General features: G+C 38.5%; 1 protein-coding gene across 3 annotated transcripts in view; it reads left to right on the top strand.

Annotated features, from left to right (window-relative positions):
• Nucleotides 1-17617, top strand: part of RALGPS2 (Ral GEF with PH domain and SH3 binding motif 2) — a 189158-nt gene that overhangs the window by 157650 nt on the left and 13891 nt on the right. Inside the window, exons 15-17 of one of the 3 annotated variants that reach the window (XR_014022789.1) lie at nt 1225-1302; nt 3090-3195; nt 6128-6221. Coding sequence is in view for 2 of the 3 variants with exons in the window: in XM_081300263.1 (XP_081156389.1) it covers nt 1225-1302; nt 3090-3195; nt 6129-6221 (277 nt within the window). In the remaining variant the exon portion in view is untranslated. The remainder of the gene's footprint in view (nt 1-1224; nt 1303-3089; nt 3196-6127; nt 6222-17617) is intronic. The other 2 variants (XM_081300263.1, XM_081300264.1) reach the window with 2 other exon arrangements.

Below are 17617 nucleotides of genomic sequence, written 5' to 3'. Positions count from 1 at the left end.
CAAAAATGAGGCACTAAGCAACTTAGTAAGACCCTGTCTCTAAATTAAAAAATTTTTTAAAAAAATGTGCAGCTAAAAAAAAAAAGTGACATTTTTAACTCCTTTTGTCCCATTGTCCCAGATGTGAAATACCAATGGAAACTTAAATATAGTATATGATACAATTGCATAATTATAACAAGAAGAATATAATTAGATTATAATAAAATATATATAAGATCTAGATTATTATTTCTAACATTGTTTAATGCACTTGTATCAATTTCACTGAAATAGAGAAAAAATGGAACTTAATGAGTTAAATTAGTGACTCTTGGAACATTTTGTAACTGTAAAATGGGTGCTGCCCAGCAAAATTCGGTCATGAAATAATAAGTGAATATAGAAATAAAATTTAAAACATTATGTGTGGATAGGGAACTTGAAAACAGTACCCTGAATTTTAGAATCATTTTCTGTTCTTATTTCCTATAGAGACATCAAATATGTTGTTGCTTAAGATACTAAAACATTGTCTTTTGTTTTAAATATCATTTGTCATTAATGCTGCTTATAGCTTTCCCCAGGCAGAGTAGTATCAGTGTTTCAATGTGTTTGTATTTATTTCCTTTGTTAAGTATGAGGTGGCATTTGGGGTAAAAAATAGCTCATTCTTTTTTGTCATTTATTGACTTTGTCAATTGATGTAGAACTAAAATAATAAGAATAATATATTTATTCTTCAGTTTGTCTCCTTTCTTTTTTTCTTTGATTTACTATCAAGAATAAAGAGGTTTTCCTATTAGTTTTAAGTTTGCAAGCCACATTGCTTTTAGGTGTCTTCATAGGGACATGTAATAAATATGAATTATATAAATAAATCTGGGCATCATATTTAAACTGAAATCCAAGAAGTAGAATAGAAATAAGGATTTATGGAACATTGTTCAGGTTTTTATATTATTTGGCTATTTTTAATTCTTTTGTTTGGCAGATTTGCAAAAGTGAATGTATATATAAATGTATAATATGTATTTCTAGAGTCAGTAAATTGTTTTAAAAAATCATGCTACCTACTTTAAGAAAGAAAGAGGAATAATCATATACTGTCCTCGTGCAAGATTTAGAAAGCCTTGCAAGTTTTAGAAAGCTGTATTACATGAACAAGCTATTATACTATTCTAGGTGTTGATTATGTGAATGAAAGTATATGTAATACATACAATTTATAATGGAATCCAACAGGAACAGATTATACCATTCTCTCGGCCCGGTGACAAGAGTGGCACGAAATGGCTATCGAAGCCACGTGAAGGCCAGCAGGTACAATTCCCCTGTACCTAGGGGTCACAGAAATCCCCTCTGGTGTTGGTGATTGGCATACATGGGTGTGGTCTGACATTATTTCTGTTCTTTCTCAACTAATTGGTTTTCAAGCTAAACAAATTGCCCATGAAAACTTTCTTTTTAAGATTGAATGTAGAGATAAATTTAAACCATTCTTTCTGATCCACAGAGCTAATTGCTAAAACTTGCATCTTTATGTCACATTTTTCTAAATTGTTTCCCAGTTGATAACCTTTTAACTGCACAGGTCTTTATAATGCTACTAGTTATTGGATGAGCAATTTAAAAAATCTGCTTGTTATTCTTCAGCTACAATCAAAACATTTACTTTGCTAATAATTTTACATTTGATTTGTCTTTTTTAAGAATTTTTTTTTTTCAGATAAACCACAGAACTTGAATTTAAACACGTCTGTTTCACTAAATACTATCTGTGTATTTCAACTCATATTCATTCAGTTCTTCATTTAGCTAAACTGGGCCTCTTTCTGCCCATATTAGCTATGGAAACAACTAAGGATGAGTCAGTGATTGGGATATGGGGGTGAGTTATGATGGGTAATCAACCAATCCAGAATACAGCAAGATAGCAAGCTTTAGGTCAATTCAATAGAATCTAATCTTCCTTGAATATAAGTACTCTAGCCTGAAGTTTCTGCTGGCTTCTAGGGTTTTTAAGTCACTTTGAAGACACCTAAATAATCATAAAGGAATAAACTGGAAAACTTCTGTTTTCTTTGTTGTTGTAGTAATTCTGCATCTAATATCAAATCACCAATGACATTTTTATCAGTGTGTACATCTTAATTGATTCATGTAGAACTCAATTCTTTATATGTGGTATCTTGAATCAGTTGAAGAAAGATATTTAAATGTTGAATTATTTTGTGATCATGTTTTAAAAGATTTATGAAAAGGAAGTCTGGAGTTGGGGTTGTTCTTTTCTTGGAGAGCTGTTAGACCATAATCAAAAACCACTTATGCATTGGCAACATTTAAGTGTCATTAAAAGCCAGGTATTAAAAGCATATATCTGCAATCCCAGTGACTTGGGAGGCTGAGGTGAGAGGATTGCAAGTTTAACACCAGCCTGAGCAACTTAGCAAGACCATGTCTCAAAATATAAAAAAGGGGCTAGGGAAATAGCTCAGTGGTAGAGCACCCCTGGGTTCAAGCCCCAGTTGGGTGGGTGGGTGGATGGATAGATAGATAGATAGATAGATATTCAAATGTATTATAGAAACCATTTTTTAAATGTGATTTTTGCCTTTTTTATTTTAGAATTAAGCATGAATCTTCTCTTTTCCTTTTTTGAGCTTCTGCTCTTTTTAATTTTCAGTTTATATATTTAAAGATTTCTAACAAATGGAATCTTCATCTTTCTTACCAGGACTTAAAGTTTCTAATCAGGAAAATAAAATTACAACAGTGATGCAGTGTGGCATGATAAAAAGAAGAAAAATCTTAAATTCTTAATGTAATCTTTATTAAAGTGAATTCCTGCATTCTTTCTCAGTTATACTTGTTCAAATATGTAATAGTGTGTTTGTGTGTTTAGCCATCTGCTGACTTTAGTAACTTTATAATTAACTTTTGTAGCAGCTTATAAATTTTGGATTAATAAACCTTTAAAATTGTGTCATCTCGACTCTGAATAAAGCAGCAAAGTTTTAAATTAATAATAATTTTGTTTTATTTAAGTACCTAATAAATGACTACTATCGACAAAAGCTCTTGTTCTTTTTTTCATTTCATTATTACAGTTCTGCAGAGTCAGAAGATTTGGCAGTACATTTGTATCCAGGAGCTGTTACTATTCAAGGTGTTCTCAGGAGAAAAACTTTGTTAAAAGAAGGCAAAAAGCCAACAGTAAGATTTCATTATGTTATATTTTAACACATCTCTAAAAATGTGCAAATGCATAAGATGCTGAGAAGTACTAAATAGTTGAAAAAAAATCGAGTATGTGACTTGAAGTAAACTAAAATACACATTTTCCCCACCATATTCCTCAACACCTGTCGTGCAGATTTCAGGTTAATTATATGTTAATGGTGCTTAAATCAAGATACTACTGTACTTCTCTCTACCTTTTAGTGTAATTCTTAAACAAAACTTACTTAGATAACTCTGAAAGTATATCATTAAGAAGTACTAGAGGGCTGGGGTTGTGGCTCAGTGGCAGAGCGCATGTCTTGCACATCTGAGGCACTGGGTTCAATCCTCAGCACCACAAAAAAAATAAATAAAATAAAGATATTGTGTCCATGTATAACTAAAAAATATTTTTTTAAAAAAAGGAGTAATACTAGAGTAATATGTTTAGGAAAATAGAAAATAATAACAACCCTAAAAAAAATGGAAATTGACCAATTTTATTTCATCAGTTTATTTGAATCTCTTTAATGCATACTTGTTTTCTTACAAAATATAACTCAGATAGTAAATGTTTTCCAAACTATAACTATAGTGAGGGAAAAAAAGCTTAGTGGAACAAAGCTTTTTATCTATAGCAAAGAAGTTTATTCTTTCCTGACATCAGCATAGTAGCTTGACTACAAAAAAGAGCTCTTTTTCTTTTCTCAAATAACATTATAGCTTATCTAATTTGCAATATAAAACCTTGGACATGTTATCATATTTAAACGCTTTTGAAAATATAAAGGTTTCTTCAAATATAAAAACGGTTTCCATCTAAATAATCTTATTTCACTGCTTATATCACAATAAACCAAGACACACAGAATCAGGAAGCTGCACTAGACCATCCAGTGAGTTCAGAATAGAGTGTCAGATTTGTAGCTTCAGGCACTCTTGCTCTTGTGCCAGAAGCTACAAATAGGGCAATGAATGCCTCCTGGAGATAGTTCCAGTAAGGAGAAACAGCGTAAGCCCTTAAAATAAGGCCATGGGGTACAGAATGATGGTGTGGTAGGAGGGCATTTGGCCAAGATCTGTGGAGAAGGTGAGTAGCCTGGTGCAGTTAAACCTAGAGACAAGTAGGCCTGTGTGATTAATGCATTAAAAGTGCAGGAAATGGGGGAGCTGGGGTTGTGGCTCAGTGGTAGAGCACTTTACTGGATTTGATTCCCGGAACCACATAAAAATAAAAACAAATAAAATAAAGGTATTGTGTCCATGTACAACTGAAAAAAAAATTAAAATTTTTTAAAAAGTGCAGGAGCAGGGCTGGGTCTGGAGCTGGGGCTTAGTGGCAGAGCACTTGCCTGGCATGTGTGAGGCCCTGGGTTCGATCCTTAGCACTGCATATAAATAAATTTTTAAAAATTAAATAAAGGTACATCAACAACTAAAGAAATATATTTTAAAAAGTGCAGGAAGTCAGGCCAGAGCTGTTTGGTGATGTTACATGAAAATGAAGGTGACTTCTGGATTTGGGACCTGATGAAGGTGGATGTTGGTAACATTTAAAGTTACCAAACAGTTAAAGTACTTCAAGCAGGAAGAGTGGTCAGCTGAAAGGGACTGGATATACAGCCAGACCATGAAATTATAGGCATACTTGCTCTAGGAGATTGACTGTGATAAGGACAAAGCCTTTGGTAGGATGTCAGCAGCCAGTGACCCCAACAGCCTAAAAGCCAAAGGAAGTAGAAAATAGACGAATTAGAAGTAGGGACAGGGAATTAGACATACCCTGCAATAAGTAATGCTGTGAAAAGGAGCAAAGAAATTATGTGGTGTCAAGAGGGTGAAGTCCTAGGAGACAGGAGGGACTTTTAAGGTAGAAATTATTTTGTATGATGATGGTGGAGGAGGAGATGCAGTGGAGAGCAGCCTTATGGCAAAAGCAGACCTGAAAATGAGGCTAGTGAGAATCAAGGGCACAAGAAGAAAGCTGAGTTTGTCTTTACATAGAACCGGCTTAACAGTCTGTTGTAGCAAGAACAAAGGCTGAATATATGGATCTACAAAACAGGCGTAAGGAATTCACACTGGGAATGTGAGGTGGTTCTCACCTCCAGGAAGTGTGTCATGACATGGAGGGAGATTAGGGTTAAAATTTTGAGGAGAAGGTAAAAAGTATGTTGACTAGATTGGGAAAAGGAAAATGGCAATCCTAATTTTATCACTTGGCATAATCATGTTATTTCTTCAATAATATTCAGCTACTATGATATGGTACCAAGTACTTAAATGGGTGGATTTGACTAGGGGTTAGGATTTTATTGGGATAGAGGGGCTGAGGACTTAAAATGCTGGTGGGAACTGGCTGTGGTGCTAAACCATGGAATTATAGCCTGCATGAAGAAAGGGGGAGGATGTGTGGCAGCAAGGAGGCAGTGGCAGTATGAGATAGGATTCTTGACGAGATCAAGAATTAACTGATGGCTGGGAATGGAGCTTAGTTGTAGAGCACTTGCCTGGCATGCACAAAGACCTGGGTTCAATCCCCAGTACCATCAAAAAAAAAAAAAAAAGAATTTAAGAAAACATGAGAGTATATGAGCTGAAAGTGATAGAATTATTTGAGACAATGATTTCAGAACTTCTACCACTCAACTCTGAGGCGAGGACTATGTGGTTGAAGTGAAGAGTGGATCATGGGCACTAAGGAAAGTAAAGAAACTGAGAAGTCATAATATTTTTTTTAGAGAGAGAGAGAATTTTAATATTTATTTTTTAGTTTTCGGCAGACACAACATCTTTGTTTGTATGTGGTGCTGAGGATCGAACCCGGGCCGCACGCATGCCAGGCGAGCGCGCTACCACTTGAGCCACATCCCCAGCCCAAGAAGTCATAATATTTTAATAGTATATTTGTGTGTTATTCTCTCTAGGTAGCATCTTGGACAAAATACTGGGCGGCCTTGTGTGGAACACAACTTTTTTACTATGCTGCCAAATCTCTGAAGGCTACAGAAAGAAAACATGTGAGTATTCTTCTAAATTTTTAGCATTGTTTTATAGACCTTTTTGTGATTATAAAGAAAATAGACCTAAAAAGTTGCAAGAATTTTTTGTTCTAACCCAGAAGTTCTTACACTTACTTCTGGTGTGAGTACTGTAATGGAATTATTTTTCCTTACAGCATACCAAGGGAACATCTTGGAGTAACCTCTCTTGGGTATAGTTTCTTTTTTGAATACCATTTTTCCATTGCAAGTATCAAAACGGCACATTACGAATATCTATCTTGGCATGAAAGCTTACTCACCTCTGAGATTGTGGTTTAGTTGTAGTCTCATTTCCTCGAGTAAAATGTGAAAATCTAGGACCAACATCTAAAGTTCTTTCCATCTCAGTCTTGGATACAGTGGTCTAAGTTCTGTTCTCCTGTGCTCCATGTCACTTGACAGAAGCTCCTCTGTGCTCTCTTCTCAGGGTAGAATCTCCCTGTAAATCCCTTTTGTATGCTGTTTTGTGTTTATATGTCAATGATACAGTCTTTGAAAGGGAGACAGTTTCTCATGTTACATAAATAAAGTCCCTTTGAGAGAAGTTTTATTTCTTAATCATGTGTTTTGGGAAGGGGAATTGTTTTGCCCTACCGAGGAAAGGCAAGCCACTAAAGAAAACTTAAATATTTTTTCTACTTATTAATTTTGCAAATGATACTGTGTGAATCGGAGGTGTTCTTCTTTATCCTCACAGTTTTAGCCCTTAATCAAACCAAAAGTATAGAAAAGGGCAGTTTGGGTTTAAATGGATGTAGGAGGTGCTATGAGATTGCATTGCATTCCTTATCATGCATTCCCACTAACATGCCGCTTTCCTAAGTTTCATGTCTTGCTTTTCTTAAGGGTGTTATAATTTATGTTTCTGTAAATAACACATTGTGGGGGCTATGTGTGTGTTTAGTTGTTGGTGATGGTCATTGAACCTGAGGCCTGGGGCAAGCTAAGCTCATGTTCTACTATTGGGCCACACCACCAACTCCTAGAATCAGATAGTCTTAAGCAGTGGCTTTTTGCTTACTATTCTAGTGGTTCAGGTAGCTCTTTTTTTTTTCCCCTAATAGAGAGGTTTTTAAAAATATTTTTTTAGTCGTCAATGGACCTTTATTTTATTTATCTATATGCAGTGCTGAGGATCTAACCTAGTGCTTCAATACTAGGCAAGTGCTCTACCACTGAGCCACAACCCCAGCCCTTCAGATAGTTCTTGCATTGAGATAAAGGACTGAGTGAGTGATCATGGAGATCCATTCTGTGAATATACTTTGTGTTCTGACTGTTCTGAATGGTCAAATGTAGTTTACAAATGAAAGCATATTCTTTATAAAAGGAGTTTTTAATAGAATGGTGTTCATTGTCGGTAATAATATTAGTGATGCTAGCATACCCTACAAAGTCACACTGATTAGTTTCATTAGCACATTTTGCAGAGTGATTGTCTCTAATTAGTACTCTGTATACAGAAGGAGAAAAAAGGTTGTAGTTAAATTGTGCCATTTGTCTTCAGATATAGAGCAGGTAGCACTTCGAGATACTCGTTGGTTGAATTTCAGTTGGTTGACAACTTTAAAGAAGTAGGTTTTCAAAAATAAAGTGGGGAGTTAATTAGCCGCGAGGTACCAGAGAGGGATTACAGCGAAGCGGATTCTGCAGGCTCCTGCCAGTGGCACACTGGCCGCGCTGAGTGCTGAATTCCAGTTTTGAAATAGAGGAGAGAATCGGTCCAGTTCGATTCCCGACACCCGTCGGAACACGGAGGAGGACTGCAGCCGCCATCATGGAGAGCTGATGCAATCATCCCTGTTTTCTACTGATCTCAGCTCATTCAACTACAGAACAGGTGATTCCAGGCTGGTATTTGCCTGCGTCGCGCAGACAGATCGCTCAGGCTCGGGACTGGAAACTCTGAGGAGAATACTCTTCAGGCCTCACCCCTGGCAAGGCGGGCACCGGGCTTTGAGCAGCCAGATTCTAGTTCCCCGGGTTGCTTTGGCCCAGGGCGGGAGATCCTTCTTGGCCCGGGACTAGGGAACCTGCGGCGACTGTGTCTTTGACCCTGCCCCTGTCTGAGCATACACTGAGCTGGGAGAGGTTGGAGCTGCCAGGCTCGGGCTCCCGGGGCTGCCTGGGCCTGAGGCTGGGGTACCTCTGTGGAGCCTGCTCCGAGCAGAGTGTGGCAGGGATCGGAGAGGCTGGGTTCTGGCTCTCGTGGCTGCTTGAGTCCAGGGCCGCGGAGCCTGCGGGGACCGCGAGCTGAGGCCAGCCACAAGTGAAACTTGCGACGAGGGGCAGCGGGACTCTGTCTCCTGGAACAGTTTTGACCCGGAGCTGGGGAGCCCGCGGGAAGTGAGTCTTAGACTCTGCTCCCAGGGGAGCGTGCACCGAGCAGGGAGAGTTTGGTGCGGCCAGGCTTGGGCACCGAGCAGGGAGAGTCTGGTGCGGCCAGGCTTGGGCTCCCGGGGCGGCTTTGGCCTGGGATTGGGGAACCCGCGGCGGTAGCCGTGAGGAGCCTGCTCCTAGCAGAAAGTGGCGGGGATCGGAGAGACTGGCTCCTGGCTCCCGAAGCGGCTCTGGCTCAGGGTTGGGGATCCTACAGGGACTGCTTCTTGGTCCGGGTCCTGCTGGGTGCTGCGGGGGCCTGGAGGGCAGAGTGGAGCTGCCTCCTGTGCCCAGAGCACGCTAAGGGTCCCGCCGGTGTGGTATCGCGACATCGCGACACCCCAACTGCAGCTGGGGCCGAGGAGAGTAGCCGCCCACGCCTGGAACAGGACCAGCGACCCGACGGCAGGGTAGCCAAGTCAACCCACTTGGAGTGGAGGCCGTGAAGAGCTGCCGTCTGACCCTGCAAGGTAGGCAGTCCTGCGTCCCACTGGCAGGACAGGCTCGGCAGCCGGCCAGTGTGGTGGATGAGTAGCATCGAGGCAGTCACGTCACACTGGTTGGAGTGGGGGTTGAACAGAGCCGCCGCCAGCGTCCGGAAGGAGCCCAGAGACCCATTGGAGAGGCAGTTAGGTACCCCCACTGGGAGTGGGGGTTGAGCAGAACTGCCGCCCAGGCCCGCAGGGTGGGCAGATCTGAGACCCACCGGCGGAACAGGCTTGGAGGCCGACCAGCGTGGTAGACACGTCACATCAATTGGAGTAGGGGTGGAGAAGAGCTGCTGCCCACGTCCGGATCAGGACCAACGATCCGAGGACGTGGTAGGAACGTCACCGCAATTGGAGTGGGGGCAGAGTAGAGCAGCCACCCGTGCCCGCAGGGCGGGCAGACCTACGACCAACCAGCGTAGTGGATAGATCACCCTGATTAGAGGAGGATCACAGCCACTACCTGCCCTACAAGAGAGATATCCCAAATATACAAGAGCAACATAAATAAACAGGGGGAAAAATTTCAAAAACACAACAGTTTCACGAAGCAGAAAGAAACGCAAGCAACATGAAAAGACAAGGAAAGAAAGGACCACAAGCAATGCAGGTCAACTCAACTCTAGAAGAGGTAATAGCTGCAACAGATGGAATGTCAGATAAAGAGTTCAGGATATACATGCTTCAGATGATCTGAAGTCTCAAGGAAGACATGAGACAGCAAAATCAGACAATGAAAGATCACATTGACAAGGAACTACAGAAACAAATCCAGGAAGTAAAAGATCAATTTCACAGGGAGTTAGAAGTAATAAAAAACAAACAAATAGAAATCCTAGAAATGCAGGAAGCAATAAACCAACTTAAAACCTCAATTGACAATACTACCAGCAGAATAGATCACTTAGAAGATAGAACATCAGACAATGAAGACAAAGTATTTCAACTTGAGAAGAACATAGACAGTTCAGCAAGACTGCTAAGAAACCATGAGCAGAACATCCAAGAGATATGGGATAACATTAAAAGACCAAACTTAAGAGTCATTGGGATACAGGAGGGCACAGAGCTCCAAACCAGAGGAATGAACAATCTATTCAATGAAATAATACGAGAAAACTTCCCAAACTTGAAGAATGAAACAGAATCCCATATCCTAGAAGCCTACAGGACGCCAAAAGTGCAAAATCATAAGAGATCCACACCTAGACACATTATAATGAAGATGCCCAACATACAGAATAAGGAGAGAATTTTAAAAGCTACAAGAGAAAGAAAGCAGATTACATTTAGGGGCAAACCAATCAGGATAACAGCTGATCTCTCAACACAGACTCTGAAAGCTAGAAGATCCTGGAATAACATTTTTCAAACACTGAAAGAAAATGGGCTCCAACCAAGAATCGTGTATCCGGCGAAATTAAGCTTCAGGATGGAAGATGAAATTAAAACCTTTCACGATAAACAAAAGTTAAAAGAATTCGCAGCTAGAAAACCATCTCTTCAAAAAATCCTTGGCAAAACATTACAGGAAGAGGAAACTGAAAATAACATTGAAAACCATCAGTGGGAGGTAGGACAGTAAAGGGGGGAAAGTAACCAAAGAGGAAAACTAATCAGGTTTAGTAACATAAATAAACAAATATGACTGGAGGAACAAACCAAATCTCAGTAATAACCCTAAATGTTAATGGCTTAAACTCACCAATTAAGAGACACAGGCTAGTCGAATGGATCACAAAACAAGATCCAACAATATGTTGCCTACAGGAGACGCATTTGATAGGAAAAGATATACATAGACTGAAGGTGAAAGGCTGGGAAAAATCATTCCACTCATATGGACTGCGGAAACAAGCAGGAGTGTCCATACTCATATCAAACAAAATAGATTTCAAGCCAAAGTTAATCAAAAAGGATAAAGAGGGACACTGCATACTGCTCAAGGGAACCATACACCAACAAGACATAACAATCATAAATATATATGCCCCAAACAATGGTGCAGCTACGTTCATCAAGCAAACTCTTCTCAAGTACAAGAGTCTAATAGACCACCATACAATAATCATGGGAGACTTCAACACACCTCTCTCACCACTGGACAGATCTTCCAAACAAAAGTTAAATAAGGAAACTATAGAACTCAACAACACAATTAACAACCTAGACTTAATTGACGTATATAGAATATACCGCCCAACATCAAGTAGTTACACATTTTTCTCAGCAGCACATGGATCCTTCACAAAAATAGATCATATATTATGTCACAGGACAACTCTTAGACAATATAAAGAAGTAGAAATAATACCATGCATCCTATCTGATCATAATGGAATGAAACTGAAAATCAACGATAAAAGAAGGAAGGAAAAATCATGCATCACGTGGAGAATGAACAATAGGTTACTGAATGATCAATGGGTCATAGAAGACATCAAGGAGGAAATTAAAAAATTCTTAGAGATAAATGAAAACACTGACACAACATATCGGAATCTATGGGACACATTGAAAGCAGTTTTAAGAGGAAAATTCATTGCTTAGAGCGCATTCCTTAAAAAAAGAAAAAACCAACAAATAAACGATCTCATATATCATCTCAAAATCCTAGAAAAAGAAGAGCAAAATAACAGCAAAAGAAGTAGAAGGCAAGAAATAATTAAAATCAGAGCTGAAATTAATGAAATTGAAACAAAAGAAACAATTGAAAAAACTGACAAAACGAAAAGTTGGTTCTTTGAAAAAATAAATAAAATTGACAGACCCTTAGCCATGCTAATGAAGAGAAGAAGAGAGAGAACCCAAATTACTAGCATACGGGATGAAAAAGGCAATATCACAACAGACACTTCAGAAATACAGAAGATAATCAGAAATTACTTTGAATCCTTATACTCCAATAAAATAGAAGATAGTGAAGGCATCGATAAATTTCTTAAGTCATATGATCTGCCCAGATTGAGTCAGGAAGATATAGACAACCTAAACAGACCAATAACAATAGAGGAAATAGAAGAAACCATCAAAAGACTACCAACTAAGAAAAGCCCAGGACCGGATGGGTATACAGCAGAATTTTACAAAACCTTTAAAGAGGAACTAACACCAATACTTTTCAAGTTATTTCAGGAAATAGAAAAAGAGGGAGAACTTCCAAATACATTCTACGAGGCCAACATCACCCTGATTCCTAAACCAGACAAAGACACTTCAAAGAAAGAAAACTACAGACCAATATCTCTAATGAACCTAGATGCAAAAATCCTCAATAAAATTCTGGCGAATCGGATTCAAAAACATATCAAAAAAATTATACACCATGATCAAGTAGGATTCATCCCTGGGATGCAAGGCTGGTTCAATATACGGAAATCAATAAATGTTATTCACCACATCAATAGACTTAAAAATAAGAACCATATGATCATCTCGATAGATGCAGAAAAGGCATTCGACAAAGTACAGCATCCCTTTATGTTCAAAACTCTAGAAAAATTAGGGATAACAGGATCATACCTCAACATTGTTAAAGCAATCTATGATAAGCCACAGGCCAGCATCATTCTGAATGGAGAAAAATTGAAGGCATTCCCTCTAAGATCTGGTACAAGACAGGGATGCCCTCTCTCACCACTTCTGTTCAACATAGTCCTCGAAACACTGGCCAGAGCAATTAGACAGACGAAAGAAATTAAAGGCATAAAAATAGGAAAAGAAGAACTTAAATTATCACTATTTGCAGACGATATGATTCTATACCTAACAGACCCAAAAGGGTCTACAAAGAAACTATTAGAGTTAATAAATGAATTCAGCAAAGTGGCGGGATATAAAATCAACACGCATAAATCAAATGCATTCCTGTATATCAGCGACAAATCCTCTGAAACGGAAATGAGGACAACTACTCCATTCACAATATCCCCCAAAAAAATAAAATACCTGGGAATCAACCTAACAAAAGAGGTGAAAGACCTATACAATGAAAACTACAGAACCCTAAAAAGAGACATAGAAGAAGACCTCAGAAGATGGAAAAATATACCCTGCTCATGGATAGGCAGAACTAACATCATCAAAATGGCGATATTACCAAAAGTTCTCTATAAGTTCAATGCTATCCCAATCAAAATCCCAACAGCATTTCTTGTAGAAATAGATAAAACAATCAGGAAATTCATATGGAATAATAAAAGACCCAGAATAACAAAAACAATGCTAAGCAGGAAGTGTGAATCAGGCGGTATAGCGATACCAGACTTCAAACTATACTACAGAGCAATAGTAACAAAAACAGCATGGTACTGGTACCAAAACAGGCGAGTGGACCAATGGTACAGAATAGAAGACACAGAGACTAATCCACAAAGTTACAACTATCTTATATTTGATAAAGGGGCTAAAAGCATGCAATGGAGGAAGGATAGCATCTTCAACAAATGGTGCTGGGAAAACTGGAAATCCATTTGCATCAAAATGAAACTGAATCCCTTTCTCTCGCCATGCACAAAAGTTAACTCAAAATGGATCAAGGAGCTTGATATTAAATCAGAGACACGGCGTCTGATAGAAGAAAAAGTCGGCTATGATCTACATACTGTGGGGTCAGGCCCCAAATTCCTCAATAGGACACCCATAGCGCAAGAGTTAACAACCAGAATCAACAAATGGGACTTACTCAAACTAAAAAGTTTTCTCTCAACAAAAGAAACAATAAGAGAGATAAACAGGGAGCCTACATCCTTGGAACAAATCTTTACCCCACACACTTCAGATAGAGCCCTAATATCCAGAGTATACAAAGAACTCAAAAAATTAGATAATAAGATAACAAATAACCCAATCAACAAATGGGCCAAGGACCTGAACAGACACTTCTCAGAGGAGGACATACAATCAATCAACAAGTACATGAAAAAATGCTCAACATCGCTAGCAGTCAGAGAAATGCAAATCAAAACCACCCTAAGATACCATCTCACTCCAGTAAGATTGACAGCCATTAAGAAGTCCAACAACAACAAGTGCTGGCGAGGATGCGGGGAAATGGGTACACTTGTTCATTGTTGGTGGGACTGCAAAATGGTGCAGCCAATTTGGAAAGCAGTATGGAGATTTCTTGGAAAGCTGGGAATGGAACCACCATTTGACCCAGCTATTCCCCTTCTCGGTCTATTCCCTAAAGACCTAACAAGAGCATGCTACAGGGACACTGCTATATCGATGTTCATAGCAGCACAATTCACGATAGCAAGATTGTGGAACCAACCTAGATGCCCTTCAATAGATGAATGGATTAAAAAAATGTGGCATTTATACACAATGGAGTATTACTCTGCAATAAGAAATGACAAAATCATAGAATTTGGAGGGAAATGGATGGCATTAGAGCAGATTATGCTAAGTGAAGCTAGCCAATCCTTAAACAACAAATGTCAAATGTCTTCTTTGATATAAGGGGAGTAACCAAGGACAGGGTAGAGACGAAGAGCTGGAGAAGAAGAATAACATTAAACAGGGATGATAGGCGGGAGGGAAAGTGAGAGTTAAGGGAAATTGCATGGAATTGGAAGGTGAGCCTCAGGGTTATACACAATTACATATAAGAGGAAAGGAGGAGTAGGAGAAAAGTGGAAGAAACGATTTATAGTAGAGGGGATGGAGAGAGAGAAGGGGAGGGGAGGGGAGAGGAGGGGTGAGGGGACAGTGGAGAATGGGATAGACAGCAGAATACATCAATCACTAGAAAGGCAATTTGTAAATCAATGGAAATGTATCTGATGTGACACAGCAATCTGTATACGGGGTAAAAATGGGAGTTCATAACCCACTTGAATCAATCTGTGAAATATGGTATATTAAGAACTATGTAATGTTTTGAACAACCAACAATAAAATAAAAATAAATAAATAAAATAAAATAAAATAAAGTGGGGTTTTGTTTTGTTTTCCTTAGGTTTAATCAGAGCTAAATTATAGAAGTTATAACTGAATTTGTCATACAGTGCATCTGCTAAGCATTGCTTTCTGTTTGGCCTTGCCACTTAATACATTTTAATATATACTAATCCATTATTATAGTTTGAAGTTAATTACATGAGATTTCTTTTTTTTTATTTTTTTCAGTTGTAGATGGACACAATATCTTTGTTTTATTTATATATATATATATATTTAAAAATATTTATTTATTTCTTTAGTTTCTAGGCGGACACAACATCTTTGTTTGTATGTGGTGCTAAGGAATGAACCCAGTGCTTCACGCATGTGAGGCAAGCGCTCAGCCACTGAGCTACAACCCCAGCCCCTACATGAGATTTCTAATAAATGATGCATATGAAATAATTTAGAAGATGGCAGATTGTAAGAAAATAAAATTGAGTACCCAGAAAATTTAAGATTTAAGCTATTCAAAACAGGATAGAAGGCATAGAGACAGGTCTGCATCTATAGTCAGTATTAATTTGGGGATTAGGAGTGATATGGCACAGAACTAAAAACAATGAAGGAAAAAACAGTTTTGAACTGATTTCAAACAAAATTAAAACACAAACTGAATGAAAATATCTGCTATAGATAAGCAACAGATAAAATCTTTATTATATATAACACCACTATATTATATTCTTGCCAAAATATTAAACCTGAATTTTATGAGGAAGCAATCAAATTTAGGCTGTGGGACATTGTATGAGACAGCCAGCCTGGTTTCTTTTTTGTGTTATTATTCTAATTTTTTATACATGATAGCAGAATGCATTTCATTTCATATTACACATATAGAGCACAATTTTTCATTTCTCTGCTTGTACACAAAGTAGAGTCGTACCATTTGTATCTTCATAGATGTACTTAGGATAATGATGTCTATCTCATTCCACCATCTTTCCTACCCCCGTGTCCCCTCTCTTTTCCTCTCTCCCCTTTGTCCTATCCAATGTTCCTCCATTCCTCCCATGCCCGCCCCCCACAACCCCCATAATGGATCAGCATCCACATATCAGAGAAACCATTCAGCCTTTGGTTTTTTGGGATTGGCTTACTTCAATTAGCATGATATTCTCCAACTCCATCCATTTACCTGCAAATTCCATGATTTTATTCTCTTTTAATGCTGAGTATAGATACCACAGTTTACCCATTTATTTATCTATTGAAGAGCATCTAGGTTGATTCCACAGTTTAGCTATTGTGAATTGTGCTGCTATAAACATTGATGTGACTGCATCACTGTAGTATGATGATTTTTAAGCCCTTTGGGTATAAACCAAGGAGTGGGATAGCTGGGTCAAATGGTGATTCCATTCCAAGTTTTCCAAGGAATCTCTATAGTGCTTTCCAAATTGGTTGCACCAGTTTGCAGTCCAGCAATGAATGAAAGCAAAGAGTGTGATCTTTTCCCCACATCCTCACCAACACTTCTTATTGTTTGTATTCTTTTTTTTTTTTAAGAGAGAGTGAGAGAGGAGAGAGAGAGAGAGAATTTTTTTTTTTAATATTTATTTTTTAGTTCTCGGCGGACACAACATCTTTGTTGGTATGTGGTGCTGAGGATCGAACCCGGGCCGCACGCATGCCAGGCGAGCGCGCTACCGCTTGAGCCACATCCCCAGCCCTGTTTGTATTCTTAATAGCTGCCATTCTGACTGGAATGATATGGAATCTTAGAGTAGTTTTGATTTGCATTTCGCTAATTGCTAGAGGTGTTGAACATTTTTTCATATATTTGTTGATCCAATGTATATCTTCTTCTGAGAAGTCTCTGTTCAGCTCCTTAGCCCATTTATTGATTGGGTTATTTGGGTTTTGTTTTTGTTTTGTTTTTGTTTGTTTGGGTTTTTTTGTTTTGTTTTGTTTTGTTTTTGGTGTTAAGTTTTTGAGTTCTTTATATATCCTAGAGATTAGTAGAGATTAGTACTCTATGTGATGTGCGTGTAGTAAAAATTTGTTCCCATTCTGTAGGCTCTTTCTTTGCCTCATTGATGGTTTCTTTTGCTGAGAAGAATCCTTTTAGTTTGAGTCCATCCCATTTATTAATTCTTGATTTTATTTCTTGCACTTTAGAACTCTTGTTAAAGAAGTCAGGCCCTAATCTGATGTGATGAGGATTTGGACCTACTTTTTTCTCTGTTAGGCACAAGGTCTTGGTCTAATTCCTAGGTCCTTGATCTACTTTAAGATGGATTTTGTGCATGGTGAGAGATAGGGGTTTAGTTTCATTTTGCTGCATATGGGTTTCCAGTTTTCCCAGCACCATTTGTTGAAGACGCTATCTTTTCTTCAATATATGTTTTTGGCCCCTGTGTCTACTATGAGATAACTATATTTATATGGGTTTGTCTCTGTGTCCTCTCTTCTGTACCATTGTTCTACAAGTCTATTTTGGTGCCAATATCATGTCATTTTTGTTACTGTAGCACTGTAGTGTAGTTTAAGGTCTGGTATAGGGATGCCACCTGCTTCACTCTTCTTGCTAAGGATTGCTTTAGCTATTCTGGA

Source organism: Spermophilus citellus (genome assembly GCF_964194105.1).
Source record: "Spermophilus citellus genome assembly, chromosome: 6".
NCBI lineage: Eukaryota > Metazoa > Chordata > Mammalia > Rodentia > Sciuridae > Spermophilus > Spermophilus citellus.
This window is presented reverse-complemented; position numbering and strand designations above follow the sequence as displayed.